The following is a 27,992-nucleotide window of genomic DNA, read 5'->3' as shown; positions in this document are numbered from 1 at the left end:
TAAACCAGTCTTTCTCACCAGCCTTTAAAGTCCTCTGGGTCTTACTGAGGTTTAAATGGGTTTTAGAGTAAGTTGCCAGATAAGAGGTAAAACCTAAATTTGCTTTCCAGCCATGTAATCATCTAAAACAGGTGCTCATCCTTGCTTTTCAGGAGCTGTCCACTGAGAAAGCAGGAGCTGTGGTAGAGTTGGGATGAGAATCTTTCCCTGAGTGTCAGAGGTAGGACATTGTAAGACAAGAGACCACAGAATCTGGTGGACCGTGAGCACAATGCCTCTAAAGCCACAGGGGCTTCCTTTAATTAGAGAGACCATTAAAACAAGTATTCTTTTTAAAATACAGCCATTGAAAAGACAACACATTAAGAAACATGTAAACACTGCAGCTGCGTAATTACAAGTTGCACTGCTTGGTTTAGTACCTGTGCACTCCAGGTCTGGGAACCTTAAAGGAGGGGGGACAGGAGCTTCCCCTCACTTTCACAGTAGAGAAGAGATGAGAACAGGGGCAGAGTCAGAAAACTAGACCTGGCTGTACACAGTGCAAGAGGAAGCAAATTCTGTCTCTTCTAGTTCTCCCGGAAGGAAGGTTTAGGATGTTAGGAAAATGGGTGAATGAATTTGTGTTGTCAGTTGGGAGGCAGAGGAATTGACAAATGCTTTTTAATTAGAATACTAGCTCTATTAAAAGGAGGCACACCAGAGCCTAATCTCATGCTCTGAAAAAGGCAATACCACTGAACCCGCCTCCCTCATACACTTAGCTCCAGCCTTGATAATCCAACGGCAGCTGGATGGATGATCTTGTTCCACAGGGATTGTGTATCGCACCTGAACTTGGGGTCTGGCATGGGGGAAGCCTTCCTTGGCTCTGCTGCACCCAGTTAACTTTATGTGTACCCCAGGGCCTTTCCCTTCAGTTCTGTTCCATGATTTCTTGTCCAGTCAAGGCCCAAGACTGCAGTTTTCTGAGGAAAAGAGGGGTCCCCATTTTCCACACGAACTGAGACAACACAGCAACCAAAGTTCTACTTTCCAAATTGCCAGTAATGCAGATCACTAACTATGGTACCCATTGGCCAGTGGGGTCTGTTTGGTTTTGTATAGAGGGAAGAGAGGCCAATAGGAGAATAGTTCTGGCCATTCCCAGATGAGACAGGGCAGGCAGTAAACATCTTTACTACTGTAGGCCTGAATACAGAGCAACAGAGAGGGAACTGCCTCTCCCCTAGGGTAACAATATCTAGGAGAATTTTCCTATTTGTGTTTTTCTAAAAAAAAAAAAAAAGCAAAAAACCAACGGTCCTAACCTTGGGTCAGTGAACTTGTGAAGATGAAGATATAATTTGGCAAGCAGAATTATTCTGAGGTGGTAGAAGAGTCCTTTGTGGGGACCATAATCTCCCTCCCTTACAAGTAGAGGGAAGAAGGTGCTAGGGATGTGGGGATAAGAACAGAATTTCCAAGTGTTTGAAACTAAGCCCTAATTCCCAGACATTAGGTGGGGGGTCGGGAGTGATAAGAGTCCACTCCGGGAGGCAAAATGATCCTGGTCCCTGCCAGGACGTCTGCTTCAAGGAGACAACCATCATGCTTAGGGTTTGGGGAACACAACAATACCCTAGCACAACCCAGCCCTCAGGGCTTCGAAGTGGAGTCACATGGTCAGGAAGACAAGTTGCCGTGCCTTGTCCTTCTTCCTCAGTCCCCTGGCTATTGTGTACTGGACCCCAGGCTTCTCGGTGCCCAGACATTTCTTATGGGTAAGGGGACAGTCAGCTCCAGGCCCTTTCACTTGTTTCTGCTCCAGGATGCTCCTGACAAGCCTGAAAAGATGGAGAGGTACCTGGGTCCCAGAAGTGGTAGGCCAAAGAGGTGGCTTGTGGAAACTTCAAAGCACCTCGCCCGAGACTCCAAGAGAGAAAGCTTCCTGATCTTGAGTGTTTTTCCCTACTTGGGATGAGAGAGGCCTAACTCCTCCTGCTGCCACCTCAAGGACGGTCGGTCAAGGGGAGTGTAAGCCATGACTCTGCAGGCAGCTCTGCATCCCAGGGACACACACAGATCCTGTATCAGGAAGCCCAGAGAACCAGTAGCCAAGGATGCATGCTCGGCAGCTCTCCTCGAGACACCAAGCAACCCAAGGGGAAGCTGGCTCTCATTTCCCAAGGAGAGACTAGCTTCCTAGATGCTCCCTCTCTCTAGCCCCCCCATCAGCTGCAGAATCTCAGGGAGACTGCTTCCCAACCCAATGCCCTTTATGTTCTTCAGAGAAAAGAATTGAAGTCAAAAAACATGATTTGTTTTCAAGATTGCAAGTAACGGTCAGCTGAGCCAACGCCATCCTCCCCCTCCCCCGGCCGCTGGTGTTTGGTAGATGGAGATGCTGAGCCACAGCCCAGCCAGCTTCTTGGCCGGGGCCTACTGCCTGCCATTGTTGTCTGACAGTGGGTTGGGGGTCCGCACCTCACCCAGGGAGGCTGTGCCCTCGAAACGTTGGGAGGCCACGGCTGCTTGGTGGGATGCACTCTTCCGCACGATGTCTCCCTTCCGCCACAGCACCACTTCCTGCAGGATTGAGAGGAAACCTGAGAGGAAGGCTTGGGAGGGGCCTTCCAGGAGCTCCCACCTTGGTCCTGGAGAATCTTAGGCAAGAATCTCTACCGACCTCTCCTTCAAACGGGCTGCCTCTGCCTCTTGTCCCTGCTGAGGGTCCAGTATCATTCTTGCTGTGGGATTTTGGATAACCTAACATTTCCACCCCTTGCTAAAATAGCAGTATAGACTGACTAGCTCCTCTCTTGTCTGTTTAGTCTGTTAAAAATGGAATCTACCCTTCCCTGGAAAGGATGTTCTTTCTTTCTGTGCAGTTCCCAGGACACCTAGGAGTCTGCAGGGGGCAATCACCTGCTGCTTGAAGTATCGCCGTTCCTCCTCATCTATCAGCACCAGGTTGAGGTAATAGCGCACAGAGAACTTCTTGTTGATGTCCCGCATGGTGGGCGTGAGCTCATACCCTGCCAGGAAGAGCCGGATGGGGATGGACTCTCCTGCAAGGAGTGAGGCAGGAATCAAGGCAAGGGACAAAGCACCCCCAACTCCATCTTATACCGGCTCTGTTTCTGAGGCTCCAACTGAGCAAGGCACAGAGCACTAAGCAAAGGCTTCTCCCTTTTGGATGTTGTACTCTAACTCCCAGTAGCTGCTGCAGAAAAACTGGGTTTCTTCCGTTCCATCCCTGTGGGCACCTTTTGCCTGTCTTCTCACATCTTACTGCAGTTGAGTGTGAAGGACATAGGGATGTTGTGTATAAACATCTTTAGGCATACACAATGTACCTGCTTCCTGAGTTTTCAAGAGGCAGTTGTCAAACCCAAGAGGCCAGTCATCCAGCAATTATGACACCACCTCCCTCCATCCAAGTTAGAGCACGCCCCACAATACATTGCCAATCTTGAATATGGATCTGCGGGGCAAGGGAGGACCTAGAACATAGAAATATTCGCTCTGGTCCCTAGTCTACACTAGCCCATTTATGACTTGTGAATATAGCTGTTGCTTTTTCTGGACCTAAGTTATGGAAAACCAGAGAATCCAACTGCACAATACTTTTGATCCCTTTTAGTTCCTAACACTGCACCTTTCTTAGTATACAAGGAATAAAATTAGGGCAGTAATTCTACTGGGAAAGTCCAAACCTATAATGTAGTCTAAATATAAATAATCTTAATTATCTGTGCTTTGTATCATCTTCTTGGTACCCCATTTCATTTGTGCAGGAAAAATGACAGCATCAGAGAGTCAGGAGAGCCAGGGCTCTCCCAACGCCTAGCACTGCGACACATAGGAATATGCTGAATATACCTAGTGTTGCAGGCTGTTAACTCCACACATTGCTTCTTCTATGTGGAACAGGCCATGGGAATACACTGGGTAAAACCTTGGATGCACCCAGCACTTCACCATGAGAAGAAACACTCTTCACCCTCTGTTGCTAGGGAGTCAGTAAAGACTGTAAATGTTCCTATGCCACAATAATCACCTGAATCCCCTGAATTACAAACACCTTTCGATTCTGCTCATCTTAGATGTACTATCAGCCTCATGGGGTGAGAGACCATTTCCATGGGGTTCTGGCGCTGGCTGTAGTCCTGAGTAATGTGTTGTAAGTACCTTATAGGGCCCCTCTATGCTAGATTAACAAATTCAGAATGACTCATTTTTTACCAGAGCTAAGTGATGAAAATGACTGCCCCACACCATCTCTTTAAAAAACAAAAGTCAGGATGGCAACTAGAAAAAGAAGTAAAATGTTCACACTGTATCTTAAATCAGTACCTTTCAAACTTACATTTTTTAAACACCAACAACAAAACAAGTCTAATTTCTTTCTTTTTTTTTTTTGTGCCAGTACTGAGGTTTGAACTCAGGGCCTGGGTGTCATCCCTTAGCTTTTTGCACTTTACTATTTGAGCTATTCCAGCTTTTTGTTGGTTAATTGAAGATATGAATATCTTGGATTTGTCTGTCCTGGCTGGCTTTGAATGGAGATCATCAGATCTCAGCGTCCTGAGTAATAAGATGTGAGACACTGGCACCCAGCTCCAGGTCTAATTCTTGAGATTAAATTTAATATATGCATAAAGTCAATATTGAACTGTTGTGGTTAAGGATGGAGTTGCAGCCTAAAGTTCCAGAGACTCAACTTTTCTATTCCTTTTTCCCTGTGGTGCTGGGGACTGAACCCAGGCTTCATGCAGAATGCTCTACCACTGAGCTATACCTACAGATTCAATCTTTTATTCTTCCTTATTAGCTCTCACAGTGTACACACAATTAAGAGACTAAGAAATCATAAGTTAGTAAGCATTTCACTTCAACAATGTCATCTCTTAAGCTCTTCCCAGATTCTGTACAGGGCCAGGAACCAAAGGTATGGTGGTAGGGGACCAGAAGGCTCACCTCGTACTGGTGCCCCATCCATGATCTCGTACTTGGCTATTGTATCATTCTCATGGTACACGTTGGGGCCTGTGCCTGTTGTTTCCCGTTTGATGATGTCTATCTCCATGTGCTTGATTTTGATTCTCACCAGCAGGAAGTATATCTTCCCTACAATGACATCTTTCAAGTGGTATCTGAAGAAGAGAAAGTAGAGGAAGTAAGGTGGTGGTGCCGTGGCTGGTCTCTGTTTCAGCAGAAAGCACACTGCCAGGACTGCCCATGCTGTGCATTCATCCATCTTCCCCTCCTTGCTGCCATGGTAGAATGAGTTACCTAATATCCTTTGCACAAATCTGGGTGATTCCCATTCTTCCACAGTCTGCTCAAAGGACATCTATCCTACATAATACTTCACTCATTCTTAGGTACTCATCTGCTCTTGTCTCATCAACACATACTTCAGTATTGGTGCTTTTAAAATGTCTGTGGTTTTCTTATGTTTGAGAGGACAGTTCTACAAACCAGGTCTCTCCCTTCCTCCCGGTTCTCCACATAATGTCTTTTGGGAACTGGACCTGAACAGCCCACAACAAACAGTTGTATTTGCTCTGAGCTGGACAGGCCAGGCAGAAGCAGTGGAGGGAGATGGGTGAGTCTCTCTTGGAATCAGTGTCTGCTCTCTGGGCTCTGTTTGCATGGCTTGTGCTGCATGCTCTGTGTGCTCAGCCTAGTGGACACGAACACTGGCAGGAACTTCAGACTTCAGCCTCCTTATATGACAGTATAAAAAAGGAAGATAAGGCTGGGAAGGTGGCTCAGTGGTAGAGTGCTTGCCTTGCATGCCTGAGGCCCTGGGTTCAATTCCTCAGCACCACATAAGCAGAAAGAAAAAAGCTGGAAGTGGCACTATGGCTCAAGTGGTAGAGCGCTAGCCTTGAGCTGAAGAGCTGAGGGACAGTGCACAGACCCAGAGTTCAGGCCCCACGACCGGACCCAAAAAATAAAAAAGTAAAAAATAAAAAAGGAAGATAGAATTGAGAGGGGGCAGAGAGAGGTAAATCCAGATACCTAGTCCTCAGATGGGGTTCTCCAAGGGGTCTCAGCACCCTTCTTAGTCTATTAGGAAGGTTGCAGACCTGAGTAGATAAGCGCACATCTTCTGCTAGCTGCTGCCATTAACAAGTACCTGCCACATTAGTGGACATGACCATACAATGCCCGGAGAGGAGAAAGGGAAGAGGCCAATTTTCATGCCAGGCCCAAACTGGCCTCCCTTTTAGTACCTCAATCTTGATCTTCAGATGGGCCAGGCCAAAGGGGCTTATTCCAGGTCATACTGGGCTCCAGGCCCCGGGGGTGGAAGGAAATAACTTCATATCTATTCCAGGTACTAAGTATGTTCTTAGTTTAGAAAATGTTGTTTCCCAGCTCCTGCAAAGGTGACCATCTAGATCAACTTCTATCACTTCACTCAGCCTCTGTTACATAGTAGGTCTGGAGCTGGGTGAAGTGGACAGGGCAGGGAAGCACCACAGGGAGACTATAATTGTACACTTTTTGTTTTTTGTTTTTGGTCAGTCATCGGGTTTGAACTTGGGGCCTGGGTGCTGTCCCTGAGCTCTTTTTCCTCAAAGCTAGCACTCTACCACTTTGAACCACAGCACCACTTCTGGTTTTCTGGTGGTTAATAGGAGATAAGAGTCTCATAGACTTTCCTGCCCAAGCTGGCTTGGAACTGAGATCCGAAGATCTCAGTCTGTTGAGTAACTAAGATTATAGGCATGGGCCACCAGTGTTTGGCTTGTACACTTCTTTTTAGATCTCTGTGAGTAGAATATTCTGTTTACTTTTGGATATTTGATTTCCAAACATTTTCAAGGACAGATTATATTCAAAAGAAAGATACTTTTGAAACTGTCAGACTTCTGGAAAATATTGTGATTTATAAGCAGTTAAATACTTTGGTGTTTTATCAATAAACACAGTCTAAAAATACACACACACACACACACACACACACACACACACAAAACAGATGACAACAACAAAATACATAGTTTCCCAGCTTACCAGTTAAAAGAAAAGTTATTTTTCTCTTATTCTTTGTTTTTATTTTGCCCATACTGAAGTTTAAACTCTGGTGTCACATTTACTTGGTTGGCACTCTGCCACTTGAATCATGCTTCCAGCCTAATTTTATTTAAGCTGGTTATTTTGAAGTTAGTCTCATATATTAATTCTGCCACAGGAGGCTTCAAACTGTATCCACCAGATCTCAGCCTCCTAAATAAGTTAAGACTACAGGCATGAGCCACTGACTCCTGGCCTAAAACTGTTTTAAGATCTTTATAAAAATGGATTGGGTATTTTTGACCACAACTCATATTAGTCCAAGAAGGAAGCAGCAAACTATTGTAAATGTTTGTTTTCTTCACTGTGATTTCTAAAGACACAGAGGAAACAAGTCATAATGGAATTGTGTTCTCTGATTATTCTCATCTGCAGAAGGAAACAGCTATCCCTGGAATCTAAAACAACCTAAAAGTTACTTGGCTTGACATTAAAGGCATCTTCAGATGTTTAACTCTAGAATGCTACTTAAGTTAGTGTATTGTAAATAGAGTGAAGTATCAATTTCCAGGCCCATCTATCGGGAACTAATCTATTATATGTATTTATTTACTATATTATTTCTGTTTCCCCCCTCCCTTACAGCATATCTCTATGATTCAGTAGAGTCAAGATCTCTATTAATTGGCATACAAATCAGATTCTGTCTCCAATTATTTTTTGTGTGTATGCGGGTACTGAGGATTGAACTCAGAACTTTGCAGATTCACTTGGCTTTTTTGCTCAAGGCTGACATGACTTGAGCCAAACTCTGTTTACAGCATTTTCTAGTTCACTGGAGGTAAGAATCCCATGTGTGTTGTTTTTGGTTTTGTTTCTTTTTTTTTTCCCCTTGGCTGACTTTGAATTGTGATCCTCAGTTATCAGCCTCCTGAATGGCTGGGATTCCAGACATGAGCCACCAGTGTCCAGTTCAACAATTATTCTACAATCATGTGGCCCAGGATACTTACTTGGATTTATTATACTCAAACTCAATGTGCAGGCAATCCTCAATCCCCACTTCCATCTTGATGGAAGAGTTCAGCTCCGGGTATGTGCTGAGTGTATGAACTACAATGTCCATCTCTTTGACAACATCATTGAGGCGGCGGCTGATGGTGGCTCGAAGGAAATACCTAGAGGAGATGGAACTGTCATGAATGAAATCTCTCGCTTTGCAGATGCTGCCTAGATACACACACCAAACTGGCACACTTGAGAGAAACCCTTATGGTGATTTTTAACCTTCTTGGATTTCATATTCCTTTGAGAATTTGTATCCCTTTGAGAATTTATGGACCCAGAAAAAGTACACATGTGCATCTACATAGAAAATGTTTTCACCCATAATTCTAGGGAACTGAGAGACTCTCTTATGTTTGGAGCCTATGACCTTGGTTTACAGCAAGCTGTTTGCAGGCCTTTCATGGCCCTTACCACTATCTTCTATTTGTTGTTGTATGTATGTATGCAGGGCCTGGGCACTGTCCCTGAACTTTTGTGCTAAAGGCTAGCACTCTACCACTTGAGCCACAACTCCATTTCTGGCTTTTTGGTGGTTAATTGGAGATAAGAGTCTATAGATTTTCCTACCTGGACTGGCTTCAAACCTCAGATCTCAGCCTGCTAAATAGCAAAGATTATAGGTGTAAGCCACTGGTGCCCGTCTTCTTCCATATGTTTTTATGCAAGTTTTCTTTCTTCACTTAACACCTGGCCTATGGGGCACAGGGATCTGTTCATGATCTTTTTTTTTTTTTTCTTGCCAGATCTAAGGTTTAAACTCAGGCCTTCGTGCTCTCAATTGCTTTTTTGCTCAAGGTTAGCATTCTCCTACTTGGGCCATAACTCCATTTTTGGCTTTTTGCTGGTTAATCTATCTTACAGGCTGACTTCAAACTGCAATCCTCAGATCTCAGACTTGTGAGCCAGGATTACAGGCATGCTCCCCCAGCGCTCTGCTGTCCCATACTTGTATATTTGCATTTCTGTTCATCTTACCAATGTTTGATCGATAAACATTTTTCAGGTGTCTCATGGTTAAAAGAAGAGAAAAGGAAGAAGTTAAGTCAGCTATTCATCCAGCAAACTTACTGAGCTAAGCACTGTGTTAGTCATGGGATGAATAAGATAGCTTCATGGGAAGCTCACAGTCCACTGGGAGAGATGGGCAAATAAAAAGAAAAAGTACTCAAGGAAAGTGCTAATTCCAGATGCCACAATTTAGTGCTGTGGAGAGAAGAAAGGGGAGCCCAAGAATCAAGATCGGACCTTCATGTAAAGCAATAGAGGCTGAGTTTGAATAGCAGAGAAGTCTGGTTCAAACTTGGGGATGAGACTGTTTTGTAGGCAAAGGGTTAGAAAAAAAAGACCTAAGTCCCTAAAGGTTTAACAGGTCCAGGTTCTGTAGCCAGCTACTTCAACATCACCTGTCACCTGGATATAACACTATGCTAATATCTAATGGGGTAGAGAACACCCCTTTAATTATAGCTTCTTTTTCTTTCTTTCTTTCTTTTTTTTTTTTTTGTTAGTCGTGGGGCCCGAACTCTGGGCCTGGGCGCTGTCCCTCAGCTCTTCAGCTCAAGGCTAGTGCTCTACCACTTGAGCCACAGTTCCACGTTCAGTTTTCTGGTGGATTATTGGAGATAAGAGTCTCACAGACTTTCCTGCCCCGGCTGGCTTTGAATCGCAATGCTCAGATCTCAGTCTCCTGAGTAGCTAGGATTAAGGTATGAGCCAACAGTGCCTGGACTAATTATAGCTTCTTTTAAATGGCACTTAGTTAACCTCTATTGCCTATTAAGCATTATTGGAGATCATTATAACCATATGCTCACCACATTAACTACACATTTGTTCAACTGTCTTTCATGTGGCATGTATTGCTTTTTGGCTCATCAACTTCTGTCACATTGCCCAAAGCCTGTTTTGGGAAGATACTGCTTTTTTACTCTACCAGGGAGAGTAAAATTTTCAAGTCAAGGTTTGTAACTTTCTCCCTTTTCTTCTTTGTGCTGTTTTTATTTTGCACCTTCATCCATCCACTTTCTTCATCAGCAAACCTCTTCCATCTCACACAACCACTCTCAGTCAGAAAGAAGGACTGAAAACTCTCCCTGCCCTGGCATATCTGACATTTACTTACACTGCTGAGGGACATAACATTTTAAAAAGCTTCCCAACGGATTCTAATGTGGGAACCTGGGTCCGCCATCTTGATCCTTCTGCTTTTCCAATTTTCTCCAAATAGTTTTATTTTATTCTATTTTTTTTAAAGCTAAAGGCTCCTTCCTTTGAGCTTATAAAAAGCCTCAAGTTTACAAATCCTGAAAACCCGCTTGCTTTCTAGCCCAGGCTAGTCTCCCAAGTGCTGGGATTACAGGCAGGCCGGTGTTACACTGTTGACCTACCTACCACAGCTTCTCTTTCTTGTCTTCACAGACAGCTGTCATAAGACAGGTCCCGTTCCTGACATCGTTTTCTTCACCAACTGCTACTCCCAATCACTTCCATGCAATAGTTTATGTGACCTTCCAGGTGCCCAAAACAGCGCTCCTTTTCTCTGAGTGGTGCAAAAACATTTCCTTCTCCTTAAACTTCCTGAGGGTCTTTAGAGGTTCAGGACCCTAACAGACCCGATTTTCTTCTTAGCCCCACAGGTCCTGGTTCTTCCCTCCTTACACTGCTTCCTCCTTGGGAATATGAATCAGTTCTTCGTTCCTCCTCCATCCTGTACTCAGAACCTAGACTGTACTTCTGGGAATCTGGTGAAGATTTACAACTCTCTATATTGTCAGCACTTCAAATTCCTCTCCAGAATCAAACGAATCATCTTATTTGCACATCGTTTCTCCCTCCTCATAGTCCTGTCTCTTCCTATGGCTGCAAGCCTCCGCTCAGTAAATTTCACTGTTGTCTATTAAGTAACTCAATTTCTGTCTGTTCTTGTCTCCACCAAAGTACAACTTGTAGCTGCCGATCAGTTCTGTCTCTGAGTTCTTCCCATCACAGTCACTTTAATCTTTAAAAGAACCATTCCCCTAAGATGAAACTAAGATAGTCTAGAAAAAAATTTTGATATTTCTCCTCTGCCTTTATAAGATTACAGTGCTTGATATGGAATTTACATCTTCCTCAGCTAAAACTATCCTAATTTCTCCATTTTTAAAAACCTCCTCTCAACACGAATCCTAAAGTCTTCATCTAATTTGGACATAATGCTTTTTTCTGTTTTATTAATTGTAGCAAAATTTACAATTATGACTTTTTGTGCCAGTACTGGGGGGATTTGAGCTCAGGGCTTTACATGTTGTACGTTGATGCTATACCTCTATGCCACACTTCTAGCCCTGGGCCAAGTGGCTAAGTTATTTTTATTGTTTAAAGTGAGATCTCATGCTGGGCACTGGTGGCTCACACCTGTAATCCTAGCTACTCAGGAAGCTGAGATCTGAGGATCGTAGTGTAAAGCCAGCCTAGGCAGGTAAGCCTGTGAGACTCTTACCTCCAATAAACCACTAGAAAACTGGAAGTGGCACTGTGGCTCAAGTGGTAGAGTGCTGGCCTTGAGCTGAAGAGCTGAGGGACAGCGCCCAGGCCCTGAGTTCAAGCCCTACAACTGGAAAAAATAAATGAATAAAATAAGGTCTCACTTCCTTCCCAGACATGCATTTGAACTGTGATCCACTTTTAAGTTCCCCCATGTCACAGTGCACATGTACTACAATGTCCACAGAGCACGCTCTACAGGCTTCAGCTTTCCTTCTGTGGACAGGGAGTCTTGAGGACTTTTCTTCCAAGCTGACCTAGCACCACTATTCTCCGAATCTCAGCTTTCTATGTAGTTTGGGATTACAGATGTATGCCACTGCCCAGCTATGGGTTGAGAAGGGGTTTTGAGAAATTTTCCCAGCCTCTCTAGTAGCTAGGATTAAAATAATGAGCCACCAGTACCCTTCTCTGCAATTACAAACTTTTTTTAAAACAAAGTTTTAGCAAGGGTTTATTTTAATGTAACAGGAGAAGATAAGGAGAAATGGAAAAGAGAGAAACATTTCCTGTTCCCCATGCAGGAAATGGGCGTTAAAAACTCCTATGACCTTTTTTATTTTTATTTTTTTTGTCGTTGTTTTGTTTGGTGGTGGTATTTTCTATGTTTTTTATTTTTTTTGTGCCCATCCTGGGACTTGAACTCAAGGCCTGGGCACTATCCCTGAGCTCTTTACTCTCAGTTAGTGCTCTATCTCGGGAGTCACAGATCCACTTCCAGCACTTCTTGTTTTTGGTAATTTAGTGGAAATGAGAGTCTCACAAACATTCCTGCCCAGGGTAGCTTCAGTCCACAATTTGAGGATTTCAGCTTCCCTACGTAACTAGGATTATAGACCTGAGCCACCAGTGCCCAGCTTTGATGTGTTTTTTTTTGTTGTTTGTTTTTTTTTTTGCTCTGAAGCCCCAGGCTGGACTTAAACCCACTGTATAGCCCAGACTATCCTCAAAGTCAAGATTCTCCTGCCTCAGCTTCCTGAGTGCTAGGATAAACTCTTGACCTCTATTTTAATCCTTTTAAATGCACGGTTCATGGGGCTGGGAAGGTGGCTCAGTGGTAGAGTGCTTGCCTTTCATGAATAAGGCCCTGGGTTTGATTCCTCAGCACCACCTAAGTAGAAAAAGCCAGAAGTGGCACTGTGGCTCAAGTGGTAGAGCACTAGCCTTGAGCTGAAGAGCTGAGGGACAGTGCCTAGGCCTAGAGTTCAGGCCCCACAACCAATTAAAAAAAAAAAGCACAGTTCATGACATGATATATATTCATACTGTTGTGACATTATAATCACTGTCCATCTCCAGAAATTTCCCATCTTAACTGAAGCCCTTTCCACAATGATTTATACCTTTTTCATTTCCCCATCCTCTCAGCCGCTAGCAACACCCACTCTACCTTTTGTGTCTATGAACTTGACTCTACTTGGTACTTCAAGTAAAGGAAATTAATTAGTATTTGCCCTTTTGTGACTGGCTTAAGGTTCATTCACATTTGAGCACGACAGAATTTTCTTACTTTGAAGGCTGTGTAGTAATCCATTATACATACATACTGCATTTGTTTATCCACTCATTTACTGATGGAAACCTAAGTTGATTTTACCTCTCAGTTATTATGAATAAATACTGCTATGAACATGTATGTACAAACACTTGCTCCAGACCTAGCGTTCTTATCTTTTGGATAAATAAGTAGTGAGTTTATGTTTTCATTTTATGTATGTGGCTGTATGTGTGTGTATCAGTGTGTGTGTGTATGTGTGTTACAATATGCTCCACCATTGAACTACACACCTAGCCCCATATTTAATTTTTTGAGAAACCCCATGTCTTAAACAACTTTCCTCTCTGAACACAAATACGGATACATTTCTGGTGGGAGGGAAGAAGCCGGGGGAGTGCAGGGGTTTATTGGTCTTGCTAGACTCTAAACCCATCTAAGTCCAGACTTGACATGATAAAAAGCTGGTCTTTTGAGATAGTATCAAGACCAAGGATCAGGTATTCAGTGACAATGGAGTCTGCTTTATCCCATCACATAATCTCAAGGTTAAATCTAAGCAGCTATAGTTGCTCTCTCTCTCTCTCTCTCTCTCTCTCTCTCTCTCTCTGTGTATGTTGTATACTTCATCTAGCATCAGTGTGTATTATGTATTTTATTGCTCCAAAACTGGAGCAAGAAAAATATTTCCGTGTACTTATAATTTTTTTAAGTGCTGAGGCTTGAACCCAGAGCCTTGCACATGCTATGAAAATGATCTATCACTGAGTTACATTTCAGCCCTATGTTCTTTAGTTTTTCAAAACACTATGTGACATCTTTTTGTTATTATTATCCTCCTCCCACCTCCACAAAGACGGACAGATCTAGAATCAGCATCCAAATCTGTATCACCTATTTTTCAGGTAAGAAAGGTGAGTTATGGACTTTAAGGTCACATTGCTGTTGTAGAGCAGAGCTACGCAGAAGTTGGCATCTCTGGACACCCAGCCAAGGGGTCAGCTAAGTTACAAAAAAAAAAAAAATGCCAACTGCTGAATCTCTGAGAATTTTAACTACTGGTTTTTAAACATAGCTAGCTATTATTTAAAGGGAAATTACATAAACTTACAACTAAGTTATCTATATTAAAAAACAAGAGTAATATATGCTAAAAACACATGTCTCCCTACCTCTGCATCCTGGAATGGCAGGAGGGCAACTGGAAACTGGCCACACCATAGAGACACCTAAGCTACTGAGATGGACAGATGCTTTCCTCCCAGAGAATTCATGTTGAATCTGTGCACCATCATACCATGGATTGCCTCACTTCCCTCTTGATATCAGGCAAAGGCCCTCAGAAACATAAACAGCTTCACGGTCTACTCACCTGGGACAGATTCTGGAGCACAAATGGGGAAGTAGCAGGGACGACTTACCGTAGCTTCACATTCTGCCCGGTGTAGGATTCATAAGGCTTCTCCACATGGGTGAACTCAAAGTCGAAGGCCTGTGACTGGGTGATCTCACCAGGCCGAGCCAAGTCCTTCACCAGGGATACAAACTCATGGTGGTTCCCCCGATCATAGTAGAGTTCTGGTGAGAGAGGGAGATGGACAGGGAAGTTTCCTCTATTAGACCCAGGCCACGTGGAGACTGGTGAGGATGCTCCAGGCTAGAAGCACCACTCTCCTGACCGACTCTCCACAATCAACCCCGTTTAGCCTTAGTTTTGGATTCTTTCCCTGACTTCTGCCCTTCACCATATTCACTGGTATCCCTGTTTCCAAAGAGTTGTCCACTTTTTTGGTTGTTTGAGAAGCAATCTCTCTATGTTCTGGACTAACCTTGAACTCCTGGGCTCAATTGATCCTCCTGCCTCAATCTCACAAATATCTAGGTCTATAGGTGTGCAACACCATGCTTGGCTGTCTCCTGCATCTTATGAGGTCCCATAGTTCATAGAGAACCCAATATAACCCTGTTCCAAAACACTGCCATCATTAGCAATCCAGTTACTGTGCAGCCCAATGAAAGTATATGGATAGAATAGAAACAGGGGCTCAGGTATGGCTCAAGTGGTAGAGTGCCAGCCCTGAGCAAAAAAGCCAACCAAGAACTTGAGGCCTTGAGTTGAAGCCTAGTGACCAACCCAACAAACAAACAACCCTAAGCAAAACCTTTTAACATTTCTAACTTCTGAAAAAATATGCATAGTTACTTATTCATATCAACCCCCTTAGAATAATCTTGCAAGATTGTTAAGGTTGAACCTTATCACTTAATTAACAGTGATGGAACCTGAGGTGTAGCATGGAGGGCTTCTTCCTATACTGTCTCTATGTCTGGGACATGCTATTAATGGGAAAAATAACACAACCTGCTTCATATGGTTTTCTTTTCAGTAGCAGGGTTTTCAACTCAGGGCATTATTCTTGCTTGGCTTGCTTGCTTGGCTGGTGATGTACCATTTGAACCACATCCCCAGCCAAGCTTTTGCTGGTTATTTTGGAGATGGAACTTGGTGAGCTTTTCTGCTCAGCTCGGCTTTGAATATCAGTCCTCTAGGTTTCTGTCTCCTGAGTAGGTAGGATTACATTGATGAGCCATGAGCACCTGGCTTCATAAGGTTTTATGAGAAGTAAAAGAGTTAATTTTGGGAAAGGATTTAAAATAGTATACTCAATAAACAGGGCTACTAACTGCTCCCATGGCTCAGAAGGCCTTCTCCAACTTCTACATGCTTTACAATTCTCTACAGGCTGGCTGGAACTCAGATTGCTTGGAGGTCTCACAAGCTCTAGGGGTGCTAGTACCATACTTTGAGATACATGGCTCCCAGTTCATCCCCTTCAAGGAACATTTCTGTTGTTTTATGTTATGCTTAGTTCACTATTGGTCCCATGTTACTTTATGTATATGAGATCTTTCTTTTCCGCTTTAGACCAAAGGCCTTTTAAAAATGACGCCCATGGGAAAACTGGATATTCACATACAGAAAACTGAAACTGGATCCTTATCTGTCACCCTGTACTCATCTCAATTCAAAATGGATCAAATACCTCAATGTAAGACTTGAAACAATGAAAACTATTACAGCAAGGAGTAGGAGAAACATTAGAATTTCTTGATACAGGCAGGAACTTTCTGAGTGAAGTTTTAGGGGCTCAGCAAATCAAAGAATCAACAAACAGGACTGAATCAGACTTAAGAAGTTTCGCATGGCAAAGAAAATAGTTAACAAGCTAAAAAAGACAGCCTACAGAATAGGAGATCTTTGCCAGCTATATGTCGCACAATCCCCTAATATCCAGAATATACAAAGATCTCAAGAAACTAAACCCTCCAAGAATCAACAACACAGTTAATAAGTGGGCAACTGAGTTAAATAATAACTTCTCAGAAGAAGTAAATATGGCCAATAGGCACATGAAGAAATCCTCAACATCTCTCACCAAAAGGAAATGCATATCAAAACAACATTGAGATTTTATCTCACAGAACAGCCATCATCAAGAATATAAACAATAACAGAAGCTGGCACAGATGTGGGGAGGAAGGAACTCTAATGCACTGTTTGTGGGAATGTAAACTTGTTCAACTATTCTGGAACGCAGTTTGGAAATTCCTCAAAAAATGAAACACAGAACTATCATATGATCCAGCAATTCTACTTCTGGGTATTTATCAGAAAGATTACAAACTAGACACAGTAAAGCCACTTGCACAACCATGTTCATTGCAGCATTACAAATAGTCAATATGGTATGAAAACAGCCCAGATGCCCCTCAATGGACGAATGGACCAAGAAAATGTGGTATATATACACAATAGAATTTTACTCATCCATTAGGAAGAATGGTATTACATCATTTGCAAGGAAATAAATGGACATGGGAAAATATAATGTTAAATGAAGCCAGATCCCAGATGTGGAAGCTAGAACTAATTTATAAATGTATAAGTAAACACAAATGGGGTTGTATGCAAGTGTACATCAAAGTATTAATCAAAGTATGGTGTTTGCAGGGAGAATTCAAACAGTGAAATTCCTTAGAGCATCTTATAGCCCAACAATGCCAGAAATCTGGCACTTGGAGGAGGAAAAGGTGGAGGAGAGAAGCAATGGGAGTGGGGTTGACAAATGAAGAGAGGAAAGAGGAGAATGCAGTCATAATACTCAATTCATATTCTATGAAATAAAGAAAATTGGGATGGGAGGGAGAGGGGAAAATGATGACATTGGTCAAGATGCATTGTACTTATAAGCTGATTTGTTGACTAGTAACTCCCTTGTACAACTAATTAAAGATAATAATTTTTTAAAAAAAGAAGTTCATATCCCTAGCTTCCCAACCCTTACTAAGACCCAGGCCTGCAGAGGTGAATATTGAATTCTGACCATAATGACACATGGCCACACCCCAGGTGTTCCTGGGTTCCAGCTCTGTTGGCTGCAACCAAAAGTGGGGAGATAAATTAGGAGATGAAGCAGGCAAAAGGATACTTGCTGCTTTGGCAGTTTGCTGCTTGGGAGAAAGAGAGGTCCACAGAGAGCAGTCTCTGGGACAACCACACATTGGGCCTCTCTCTCTCTCTGGGGTGATCTGACATCAAGAGGAGAGCTGCGTTTGCTCGAGGACCAGCTCAGGAAACACAGATCTAAGTCTTGATTAGGAATGAAGCATTCTTAGCCCTCCCCCCAAGCCAGATCTCTTGCCTCCCCAGGGCCAAAAAGCAGTGTTCAACCCTGCCTCAAGGGGGAAGAACCAGGCCCAGAAAATACAAAACTGGATTTGGCTGGTACTTTTCACCCTGAGTGCAACATTTCCCTCATGGCTGGTCCAGGAGCTTCCTCTGACATACCAATTCCATAGAGACTGTTCTTTTACTGGGTGGGTTTGTGGGGTCATTTCTTAGCAGAGCAAGTTCTGCCATAAGATTTATCCAACTTGGAGATTAGAACAAATCATGTTAAGTGAGGTAAGCCACGCTCAGCAAGACAAAATGCACATGTTTTCTCTCATAGGGGGAAGCCAGATTTAAAATACAACTGCACATGAGAACTTATACAGGACTTCATTCATTTACACAAACAGACTGAAGGAGGGTATAGCTAGTGGAGGAACCCAAAGGTGTAACTCCTCTGAATATCTAAGGTACTATTTATCAAGTGAATTCCAAACATCTTTCCCCCTCCTCCCCTGATAGGGGAAGGGCACAGGAATGGATGGAGGAAAGGTTAGCAAATGCAGTCACTGTATTCAATAGACACTATGTAAAAAAATGATCTATTCAACTCTTGGGTATGGATAAACAAAGGAAGGAAGGAATGTCCAAGAAACATTGCACCCATTATGGAATTGCAAAGCCTTTGCATAACTCAATAATAATAATTATAATAATAATGAAGAAGAAGAAGACGGAGGAGGAAGAGGAGGAGGAGGAGGAGAAGAAGAAGAAAAGAAGAAGAAGAGGAGGAGGAGGAGGAGGAGGAAGTGGAAGAGGAAGAGGAAGAGGAAGAATAATATACATCCAGCTTGAGCTGCAGGTGTAGCTTACTACATTGCCTAATACAATGCACTTGCTTAGCATGTATGGAGTGCCTGAGTGTAATCCCAGAACTGCAACAAATAAACAAAACCAGATTTATCCACCTTGGTAAAGTGGCAATAATGTGATGGTCCCACCTTAGTGATGCTCGTCCCATATGAATTTACAGTGTATTCTGTGGTTACTATGTACGTTGGATCAATATTGTACTGCAAACAACCATCTTCTCTTCCAAACATTAAATGATTTCTGCAGTGGGCAGCTTTCTGGGTAGTGATAATCCACAAAAATGTGCTAAAGGGAGATGACAGCTCCAAACTATGTGGGGGGAAAGTGAGCAGTCCAGTAATGTGTTGCCAGTGAAAGCAGGGAGCTGGCCAAGTGCCGCAGCTCTTGCTTAGGAGCTTCTTGGAAGACAGATATTGAGAGGATTGCAGTTCATGGGAGGCCCAGGCAAGAAGTTCATGAAACTTTATCTAAACCAATAAAAAAAAATCTGGCTGGGGGTGGGGAAAGTGCCTGTCAACCCAGCTATCCAGGCTAGTTTGGATGTCAGATCCTATTAGAAAAATAATGAAAGCAAGAATGGTTAGGGGCATGGCTCAAGTGGTAGAACGCTTGTCTATGCAAGCACAAGACTGAGTCCAGTGCCTAGTACTGCCCACCCCCCAAAAAGCAAAACATTGCAGGAACAGGTAGAAACAGGGCCTGGACCAGCTCCAGCAACCAGGACTCCTGTAATCACTCTTGCTTCCTGGGCCCTGGTTGATTGTGATGACTCCTTAACTTGGGAACCTGGTAACTTAGTTCCCAAACACTAGATTCTGGCCCTAAGTTCCAGGGTACAGAAGCCCACAGAGAAAAGGCCTCAATGTGCATGAGCTTTAAGTGGGAAATCCCAGAGTTCAGAGGAAGATGGGAAGAGAAGGATGGAAAAATACACAAATGTGATCCCACAGCTCAAAGGCAACATGAGAAATAAACAAAACAGAGAAGGTTCATGGAGTGCTTAGGCTGCCAGCATTCAGGATCCTAGCAACGGGGCAAAAGTGGGCTGCCTGCCATAGCCAGGGAATTGGGCAGGAGATGGCCTTTGCTACCCAGCATCACGTTTTCCCTTATGCTTCTCCTCCCGTAACACATTACAATCAGCTCCTACACGAAATGCCAAGTGCCTGTTCAGAGGTCTGAACAGGGATGGCCACTTAGCCCTTTGGTTTTATAACTGTAGAAGCCATTTGCCATGTTTGCTTTTACAAATGTCATGGGCCACAGGAGCAGAAACAGTAGCCTTACTTTGCTACTTGCCAAAAAGACTGGTTTCATCTTGCATAAATTAAAGCAACATATCTAAGCTCTCTCTCTCTCTCTCTCTCACTCGCTCGCTCTGTGTGTGTGTGTGTGTGTATGTGTGTGTGTCTTGAACTCAGGGCTTTGCAAGCACACTTGGCTTTTTTGCTAGACTGGTGCTCTACCATTTGAGTCACACCTCTACTTCTGGTGTTTTGTTGATTAAATGGAGATAAGAATCTCACTTTTCTTCCCTCAATCCTGAGATCTTAACCTTCTGAGTAGCTAGGATGACAGGTGTGAGCGTTGAGCATCTGGTCCAACTGTTCTTTCAAGAGGTTTGGACCCAGTAGAACTAGGAAACTTGAAAAGATAAAGGGATGGGGTTGGGGTAGATGGGAAGGGAGAATGAGAAGGATGGAAGAGCTGACATTGGTCGAAATGCATTGTTCATATAAATGGGCGTGTTATATTCAAACCTTTTTATATAATGATTTGAAGATAATAAAAAAAGAGGGGGGAATAAGTTTAAGCCCTAAAGAGAATGTGAATTACCTCTATCTCAGAGCATCAACTGTAAGATATCTCTAATTCTTCCCAACCACTAAAGTCTAAAGAGACATTTCAGGCTTGAAATAGGAACTGGACCCACATCCTACCCCTTCTTTAAATTAACTTCTGTCTTTAGTTTCCTTCTCTGTCCAACGGGAGGAAATAAATTTTGCCTGCTGCATGTTTTCACGATAAAATTTGCCACCAATGGAGAAGTGAAGTTGTCACTTAGGGAAGAAATTGAGTCAGCTTCACATCACAGGTTGATTCTGTGACAGACATGTTGGGGTTGACTGTTGGATGAGGACTACATAGAGTCTAGGTTTGTTACTCTGGAAGAAATATAAATCATCAAGAGTTTCCTTTTCACCTTATTTTCCCAGTTCCTGCTTGCTGGCTGGCAGACTTGGTCCATCTGTACTGCTCAAGGCTCACTTACTTCTCCCGGGCAGAAAGAAATCTTGGGGGGCAATCATATCTCTGCTTTTCTCATATCATAGCTCTCGCTCTGCCCTGCACAGTTCCATTCCAAACCCTGCTAGCAGTTTCATAAAGTAGGCTAGAATAAAGTCAATTAGTCTCAATATACCTTTCACTTGGTGTTTCAAGAGTTAACAAACAGAAAGTCTAGGGAGGTTTGTTGGTGGTGGTGGTTTTTTTTTTTTGTTTTTTTGGGTACAGGGTTTGGGTGGGACAGATGGACTTATTAGGAACTTTAAAAATCCAGATAATGTCCATTTGGCCCTGGAAGACAGGAATGTTTGTGTCTCTCTCTTCTGCAAGTTTGACCTTCTCATTATATTTGGTTGATTTGAACCCATTAGTCACCAAGTTGGCCCAGGTCTGCCTTCCATTCTCCAGCAGCATTCCCCAAAGGATTCCAACTGGAAAGTGGTTATTTTTTTCTAACAATGTGCCTTTTACACATGACTGTATGTCTCTAAAAATGGGGGCCGTGGTGATATGACCAGGTCTTAGAACTTTCTATCCCACAGGCCTGACCCAGAAGATTCCCTTACCACATGTTTGCTAACCTTGTAGAACAGAAGCCAAGCTAATCAGAAAGAACATGCTAGGTACAGGCAGAGCACCAATGCAGCTGAAAAATTTATTGAGGATAACAAAACTATGCATGATCTAAGTGAATACATAAGATCTTATTATACACTCTGGGACACTGATTAAACTGTAAGAGTTGAGTAATTGCTACAGGACAAAATGGACAAATTGACAACTCCTCTTCCTCTTATACAGGGAGTGAGAGGTCAGTCTCAACTTGGCATAGGAACATGGTAAAAGAAAGTTACAAAAAAAAAGCTGTTGAACTGGCATCAACTTTGGTGCTTTATTTTTATATATTTTTATTGTAAAGATACTGTACAGAGGGGTTACAGTTACATGGATAAGGTAATGAGTACATTTCCTATCAAGCATTGTTACCCCCTCCTTTGTTTTTCCCCTACCATCCCTTCCCTCAACTTTGGTGCTTTCTTATCCCAGTTCCCTAGGGAAGGATGCTGCTATGGTGAGGGTAAGGTGGTCATGAGTTATCTAGGCTCTCAGTGGCTTCGATTGAGAGCTACACCTCATCAGCTTCATCAATGCTTTCCTCCATGTACAAGCAGGAAGCCCCTGATATGTACTAGAGACCAGACATGCAACCTACTTTCTCCTTTCCGGCCAATAAAGTGACTGGGGACTGGGGATATAACTTAGTAGAAGAGTGCTAGCCTGGTACATATTCATATCATGGGTTCATCTCTCAGCACTAAAATAGAATAAAATAATAAAATAATGGGCTCCAGGAGAAAGTTGGGGGGGGGAATTCCAGAGAATGGTTTCTGTAAATTCTTAGATCTGACCAATATGTCCACTTATCAAACATTTATCGAGCCCCTTTTTGTGTGCTAGACTAGCCGCCAGACTAATAATGTGCTGAAGGCAGTTTCCAGCTTTTGGGGGGAGGAAGTCAGACAATTGCTGAAAAGAACTATCAAGGAGGCCTAGAAGAATAGTAGAGGAAGTGCTTAAGTCAGTCTGGGGCAGCCAGTACGGCTTCCTGATTGATGTGATATTTGCAAGTTTTGATAGATGACTAATAACTTAGGTGAAAGGTCATACTTGCAAAAAGCTGTTCATATACAAAGGGAGGATACTAGGATTCTAGAAAAAAAAGAATTTTTTAAAAGTACTGGGCTTTGAACTCATGGCCTTGTGCAGAACAGAATTATTCTGAGGAAGCTACAGGTGGTAGTGGTGAATGTTTAGGGAGAGATGCATCTAGAAAGACAGGCTTGGACCTACTCAGGAAGGACATAAATGTACCTTCCCCTCTACCCAGGAGGGAGCCAGATAAGAAGTTTCAGGGGAAGACTGGCAATATCAGAAAGTTCATCCTTTTATCCTTACAGAAGATGGAGGGAGAGGGGAAACAAAGGTAGGAAGGTTCAAGGAGAAGACCTCATGATAAATGGATGCAGCCTGGAGGGCGAGAGCAGCACAGATTAAGGACACATCACAGAGCTGTTGAAGAAACCAGCTGAGGACATGGGAAAAGGAGTGAAGGCCCTAAGAAGACTCCTGGATTTCTGTTTAAACTGATCCAGGTAACATAGACCAAGATGGAGACAACAGAAGTAGAGAGGGGTATTAGAGCTTGGGGTGAGTCACTGAGGCACTTGTGGGGTATCCAGGTTAACAGGCCCAGCAGGCAGCTAGAAAGATGGGTGTGTAACAAATAAAAGAGTTCCAATCAGGACAAAGAAACAGTATGGGAGTCATCCGACACTGAAGTTAGAGGTATGACTGAGAATGGAAGGGCAAGTTATAGAGAAAGACAAGGGCAAAAAGTCCAACCTCCTCGAAAATTCCTGGGCAAAATCAGTGAGGAAGGATGATAAACTCTGATGGTTTTCTTAGCTTTGTATGCCATACAGCCAGCCGCCAGAACCTGACAGAAGTTCTACCCACGTGATACTCAGTAGAAGAATGCAATGAAGGAGAAAACCACAGAACCACAACTTTAGCAATGCTCTCTATGAGTCTTGCTCTGGTGCCCTTAGGTCAGTTTTATGATTGTCTTAAGGTGTGTTTCCCCTTTGTTTCCCCTCTCCCTCCATCTTCTGTAAGGATAAAAGGATGAACTTTCTGATATTGCCAGTCTTCCCCTGAAACTTCTTATCTGGCTCCCTCCTGGGTAGAGGGGAAGGTACATTTATGTCCTTCCTGAGTAGGTCCAAGCCTGTCTTTCTAGATTCATCTCTCCCTAAACATTCACCACTACCACCTGTGTCTTAAGGTGTGTCTCCTGATTTAGTGGGACTAGGAGGATGACAATGAAATTGAACTGCCTAAGGAAAGTGGCTTTTTGCCTCCAAACAGGCTGGTGTACTTTTCATATCAGTGTGAATACAAACTTCTTTTTATATCAAATGCAAATAGAAGGGTTTTGTTTTCTTCTGGCTTTGAGACAAAGTCTTACTTGGTAAGACCATGGCTGGCCTTGGTCATCCTGCCTCAAGACTTCTGAGTGCTGGGATCGCAGGTGTTTACTACCAAACCTGGATAGAAATGTTTTTCAAGACAGATATATTTTTTTTTCTTTTTTAAAAAGTGGTATTGAGAGTTGAACCCAGAGCCTTAGGGTTGCTACATAGATGCTTTACCAAGGAGTCACACCACCAGATAGGAAGATTTTTCCAATATCTTATTCTTGATTAAGAAATATATCTCAAAGTCCAATAAAATATGTATCCATCCATCTTAATCTACTGCCATTTCTTTTTCTTTCATTTTGGCAATACTGGAGTCTGAATATGGGCTTAGGCACTCTACTACTTCAATCATGTCCACAGCCCATTTTGCTTTAGATGGTTTTTTTTTTTTCAGATTAAGTCTTGATTTATGCCCAGGGCCAGCCTCAGATTGCCACCCTGCTACCTACACCTCCCAGGATTACAGGTGTGAGCCATCGTGCCTAACCTTCTTATTAAGATAAGGCTTACTAACTGTTTGTCCAGGCTAGCCTTGAACCACAATCCCTTAGCTCTCCACCTTTTGAGCAGCTGGATTACAGGAGAGAACCATTAACACCCAGTTTCTAATACCATTTTCTTACTCAATCATGGATAGTGAGCTATATACTTGAAGCACACAAATGAGATTGGTTCCTCATGCAACATTAGTTATGACTGGCCCATGCGGCATAAGCAAGAACATTAAGACAATAGAGTTGAAATGTGAATTCCCTATAATTACGTATAGCAGTCTTATTGGGAAGATATAAGAGTACAGAGGAAAAGCAGTAAATCAGTGATTGAATTTGTGAAATGGGAGAGTTATAACACTAACTACTATCATTTTCAATAAAAGAATCTTCTATACAGGGCATGAGGCATGATTTTTTAACATGCTCAACATTTTATTATCTTTGTTTTACAACTGAGAAAGTTGTAAAACTTCCCAAGTCTCTTGGTCAACTCAGCCCAGTGTATGTAAAGCCCAGGAAGAAGCAACAGAAAGTTCTGAAAAGAAATCCAGTAAAAAAAAAAAAAAAGTGCCTTAGAAAGCTATGAACTGACAGCTCACGCCTGTGATCCTAGCTACTCAAGAGGTTGAGGTCTGAGGATCACGTTTTGAAGCCAGACTGGGCAGGAAAGTCTGTGAGACTCTTATCTTTAATTGACCACCAAAAATCCAGAGGTGGGGCTCTGGTTCAAGTGGTAGAGTGCTAGCCTTGAGCACAAAAGCTCAGGGACAGTGCCCAAACCTGAGTTCACATCCAGGACCAGCACACACAAAAAAAGATGATGTCTTAAAATTAGACAAAAGGCCAAGTGGGCCAGGTATAGTCTTTGGCTTCCTCGGCTACCTTTCTATTTAGATAGAGGGTGACGCCATTCCATCTAGTTTTACTATTTGGGTCAGAGGACATTCTAGATTATCTTCTATATACTGGCAAGGGACCTCCACATGGGAGCGATAATGTAGGATCCAGGCTGAACATAGCTGTGGACATTATGGTATTATGGTGCCAAAGAATTAACTTTAAAACTCCAATTTAAAAGTACCAATTCTTAGTATGTGAGGGTTTTCTACTATTCCATATAGTTGTGGTTGATATAAAATGTTTTGGATTTTCTCCAACCACCATGTGGTTCTTGTCTAAAAGTGATTTTATCCTCCAGAGTACAGAAGGCACTATTTCATGTTTTTGTGTCACAGTGGATAATGCCACTGGTGTCTGGTCAGTAGGGGTGGGGAATGCTGCTAAACTTCCTGAGATACCAAGCATTATCCAGCTCCAAATGTTAACATCATTGCTTCTGAGAAGCCCTGCCATCTAAGCCAGGAGCAGGAACACAGAAGAAAATTGCAGTAGATAGAAGTCATGAAACCTGCTCTCCAAGCCCTTTTCTGGGATGATATCAGGTCTCTCCTATTCTGGCTTCCAAATAACAGTCAAAAGATCCTTTGCAATCAGCCAATCTGATTTCATCCTCAAGCTGATTTCATTTTCTCAAATACTGATGGGCAAAATAACTTATGGCTGAACACAGTACCACAGAATCAGGCTACCAGGACTTCTTTTCCAAGGTCCCTCCTGTGTCTCAGTGTTTCCTGAGTGTTTGTAATGGAGAACAAATGCTCTGCTACACACTCAGGACAGGAGAGAGCTTAACAGGCTTTCCCAAGGAAGTCTAAAACCATGCCATATGTTCAATATGTTTGCTGCCCATGAGGTGTTTACTGTGATGCTCCTCCTGACCTCATGACACAAATGACTTCTTTTAGAGCACTTTAATAACACCTAAGATTCCAAATAATCTTAGACGAAGAAAATCCAATCTTGATGGGCAGTTTCCCCAAATCTTTATTATTACTGCCTTTTGTTGTCTAGTTCTAATGATTAGTAACTAGGTTTGAAGACTTTCATTGAACGTTGGCAAATTCCGATCATTTATTTGTGACTTTAGAAATATCCTTTCTTTGTCTTTAAGGCAAAAAAAAAAACCCAACCAAACACAAAACACAAAGCAACGGGACAACTGATGACTAGCATTCTAATAAGGAAGTATAAGAAATATAGGGTAGGTAGGTTCGCAGTCAGATTGAAGATTATAGGTTTTCTCTGCCAAAACGTGTACAGAATAGGTAGTTCAGACCTTATCTCAAGAGAAAAAAAGAGAGTGGGTGGGGGCACAGCTTAATTTAGGGTCTGACAGCTGAGATGTCCAGTTGATGGGAAAGTCATTATGGGAAGAGCAGATCTTCCCCTAACAAACCCACCTGCAAGCTATGTCCCAGAGCACCTCACTGCGAAATCCTGGGTCAAGAAGCAAATCTGATCATATGTTAAAGAGTCAACAAAGATACCTAGGGGCCAGGTGCCCACTCAACCTCACAGCAGGGCGCTTCCTCCCGTCCTCTGTCTGTCTCCATCTCCCAGTTGTGAGCTGTCACTTTTGGCAGGGAGGGCAGTAACGCTAGGGGAGTCGCCCACGGGCGAGACTTGTGGCTGACACCCCCACCCCCCTCTAGTTTCAGACTGCTGTTGACAAGAGCCTGTGACAGGCCTCATCCAAGCTGGGCCCTCAAACATTCCAGCTTCCCTGTCCTGAAACCCCCCTTTTCCCCCCACCCCCGCCCTCCCCAGTGCCATGCCCAGGCTCTCTGACAGCTCTGGGGGAGGAAGATTCCAAGGGTCAACTCACCGATCTGCCCGATGAACTCGATCTTGATGCCCTGGTGCTCTAGCCGCTTGTTTGGATTCTTGAGGGAAAGGCTCACCTTCCCGGAGACTGTCTCCCCGTCATAAAAGAGGAAATATTTTTCCTTCTTCCCGTCCTCAGTCTTGTGCTCCGCTCGCTTCCTACTCTCCGCATCGTTCAGCAGGATTTCCACCTCCACGCTCTGCCCGAAGCCGAAGAAGCTCATCTCACCGCCGGGCCCCTCTGGTCTCAGTTAAGGACAGCTCCCTTCCTCCGAGGCGCGGGCTGCCCTAAGGGAAGGAAGGCCAGAGGGCCCGCTGCGGGAGCGCGCTAGGTGGCCGCACCGCAGCCCAGCCCGGCTCTGCTGCTGCGCCGGGCGGTGGGCGAGGACCGACTGGCTGGGGAGGGGCTGGACGGGGGAGGCAGGCGGCTGCGGGCTGCAGCGCCCCGAGCAGCAACGCTCAAAGGAGCAATGCACCGCACGTCGCCAGTCCTGAGCAAGCCCGGGTAGCCGGCTGCAGGGCAGGGAGGAGGCGAGGGTCAGCCGTGCAATGCTGAGGAAGGCAGCAGTGCAGGGCCGTGTGCGTGCGTGCCCACCGGGCGGGGTCCAGCGCCGAGCAGCACAGCGAGCTGCCCAGCCTCCGGCGGTGCAACGCACCGAGGGTGCTTCGGAAGCTGCGGGCGGGGGAGGGGGCCGGCGAGCTCCAGCCCGGATGCGCTGGAGATGCCAGGCGCGTGCGCACAGCGTTTTCTGGCTCTCTAGCCTCCAGGTTGCCAGGAGGTGTGCTCTCTGCGCATGTGC

The 27,992-nt window shown here is 43.7% G+C and overlaps 1 protein-coding gene across 1 annotated transcript; it reads right to left on the bottom strand.

Moving 5' to 3' along the window:
• Positions 1-251: 251 nt before the first annotated feature.
• Positions 252-27,931, bottom strand: Vps26b (VPS26 retromer complex component B). Its single transcript, XM_013009829.1, has 6 exons — positions 27,194-27,931; positions 14,524-14,680; positions 8,028-8,192; positions 4,963-5,138; positions 2,908-3,050; positions 252-2,568 (listed from the first exon to the last, which is right to left on the bottom strand). The coding sequence occupies exons 1-6, from the start codon at positions 27,414-27,416 to the stop codon at positions 2,422-2,424; spliced, it is 1,011 nt and encodes a 336-aa protein (XP_012865283.1). The 5' UTR covers positions 27,417-27,931; the 3' UTR covers positions 252-2,421.
• Between the last annotated feature and the right edge of the window lie 61 nt (positions 27,932-27,992).

This window comes from Dipodomys ordii, unplaced genomic scaffold (genome assembly GCF_000151885.1).
Source record: "Dipodomys ordii isolate 6190 unplaced genomic scaffold, Dord_2.0 Scaffold10, whole genome shotgun sequence".
NCBI classification, from domain to species: domain Eukaryota; kingdom Metazoa; phylum Chordata; class Mammalia; order Rodentia; family Heteromyidae; genus Dipodomys; species Dipodomys ordii.
This window is presented reverse-complemented; position numbering and strand designations above follow the sequence as displayed.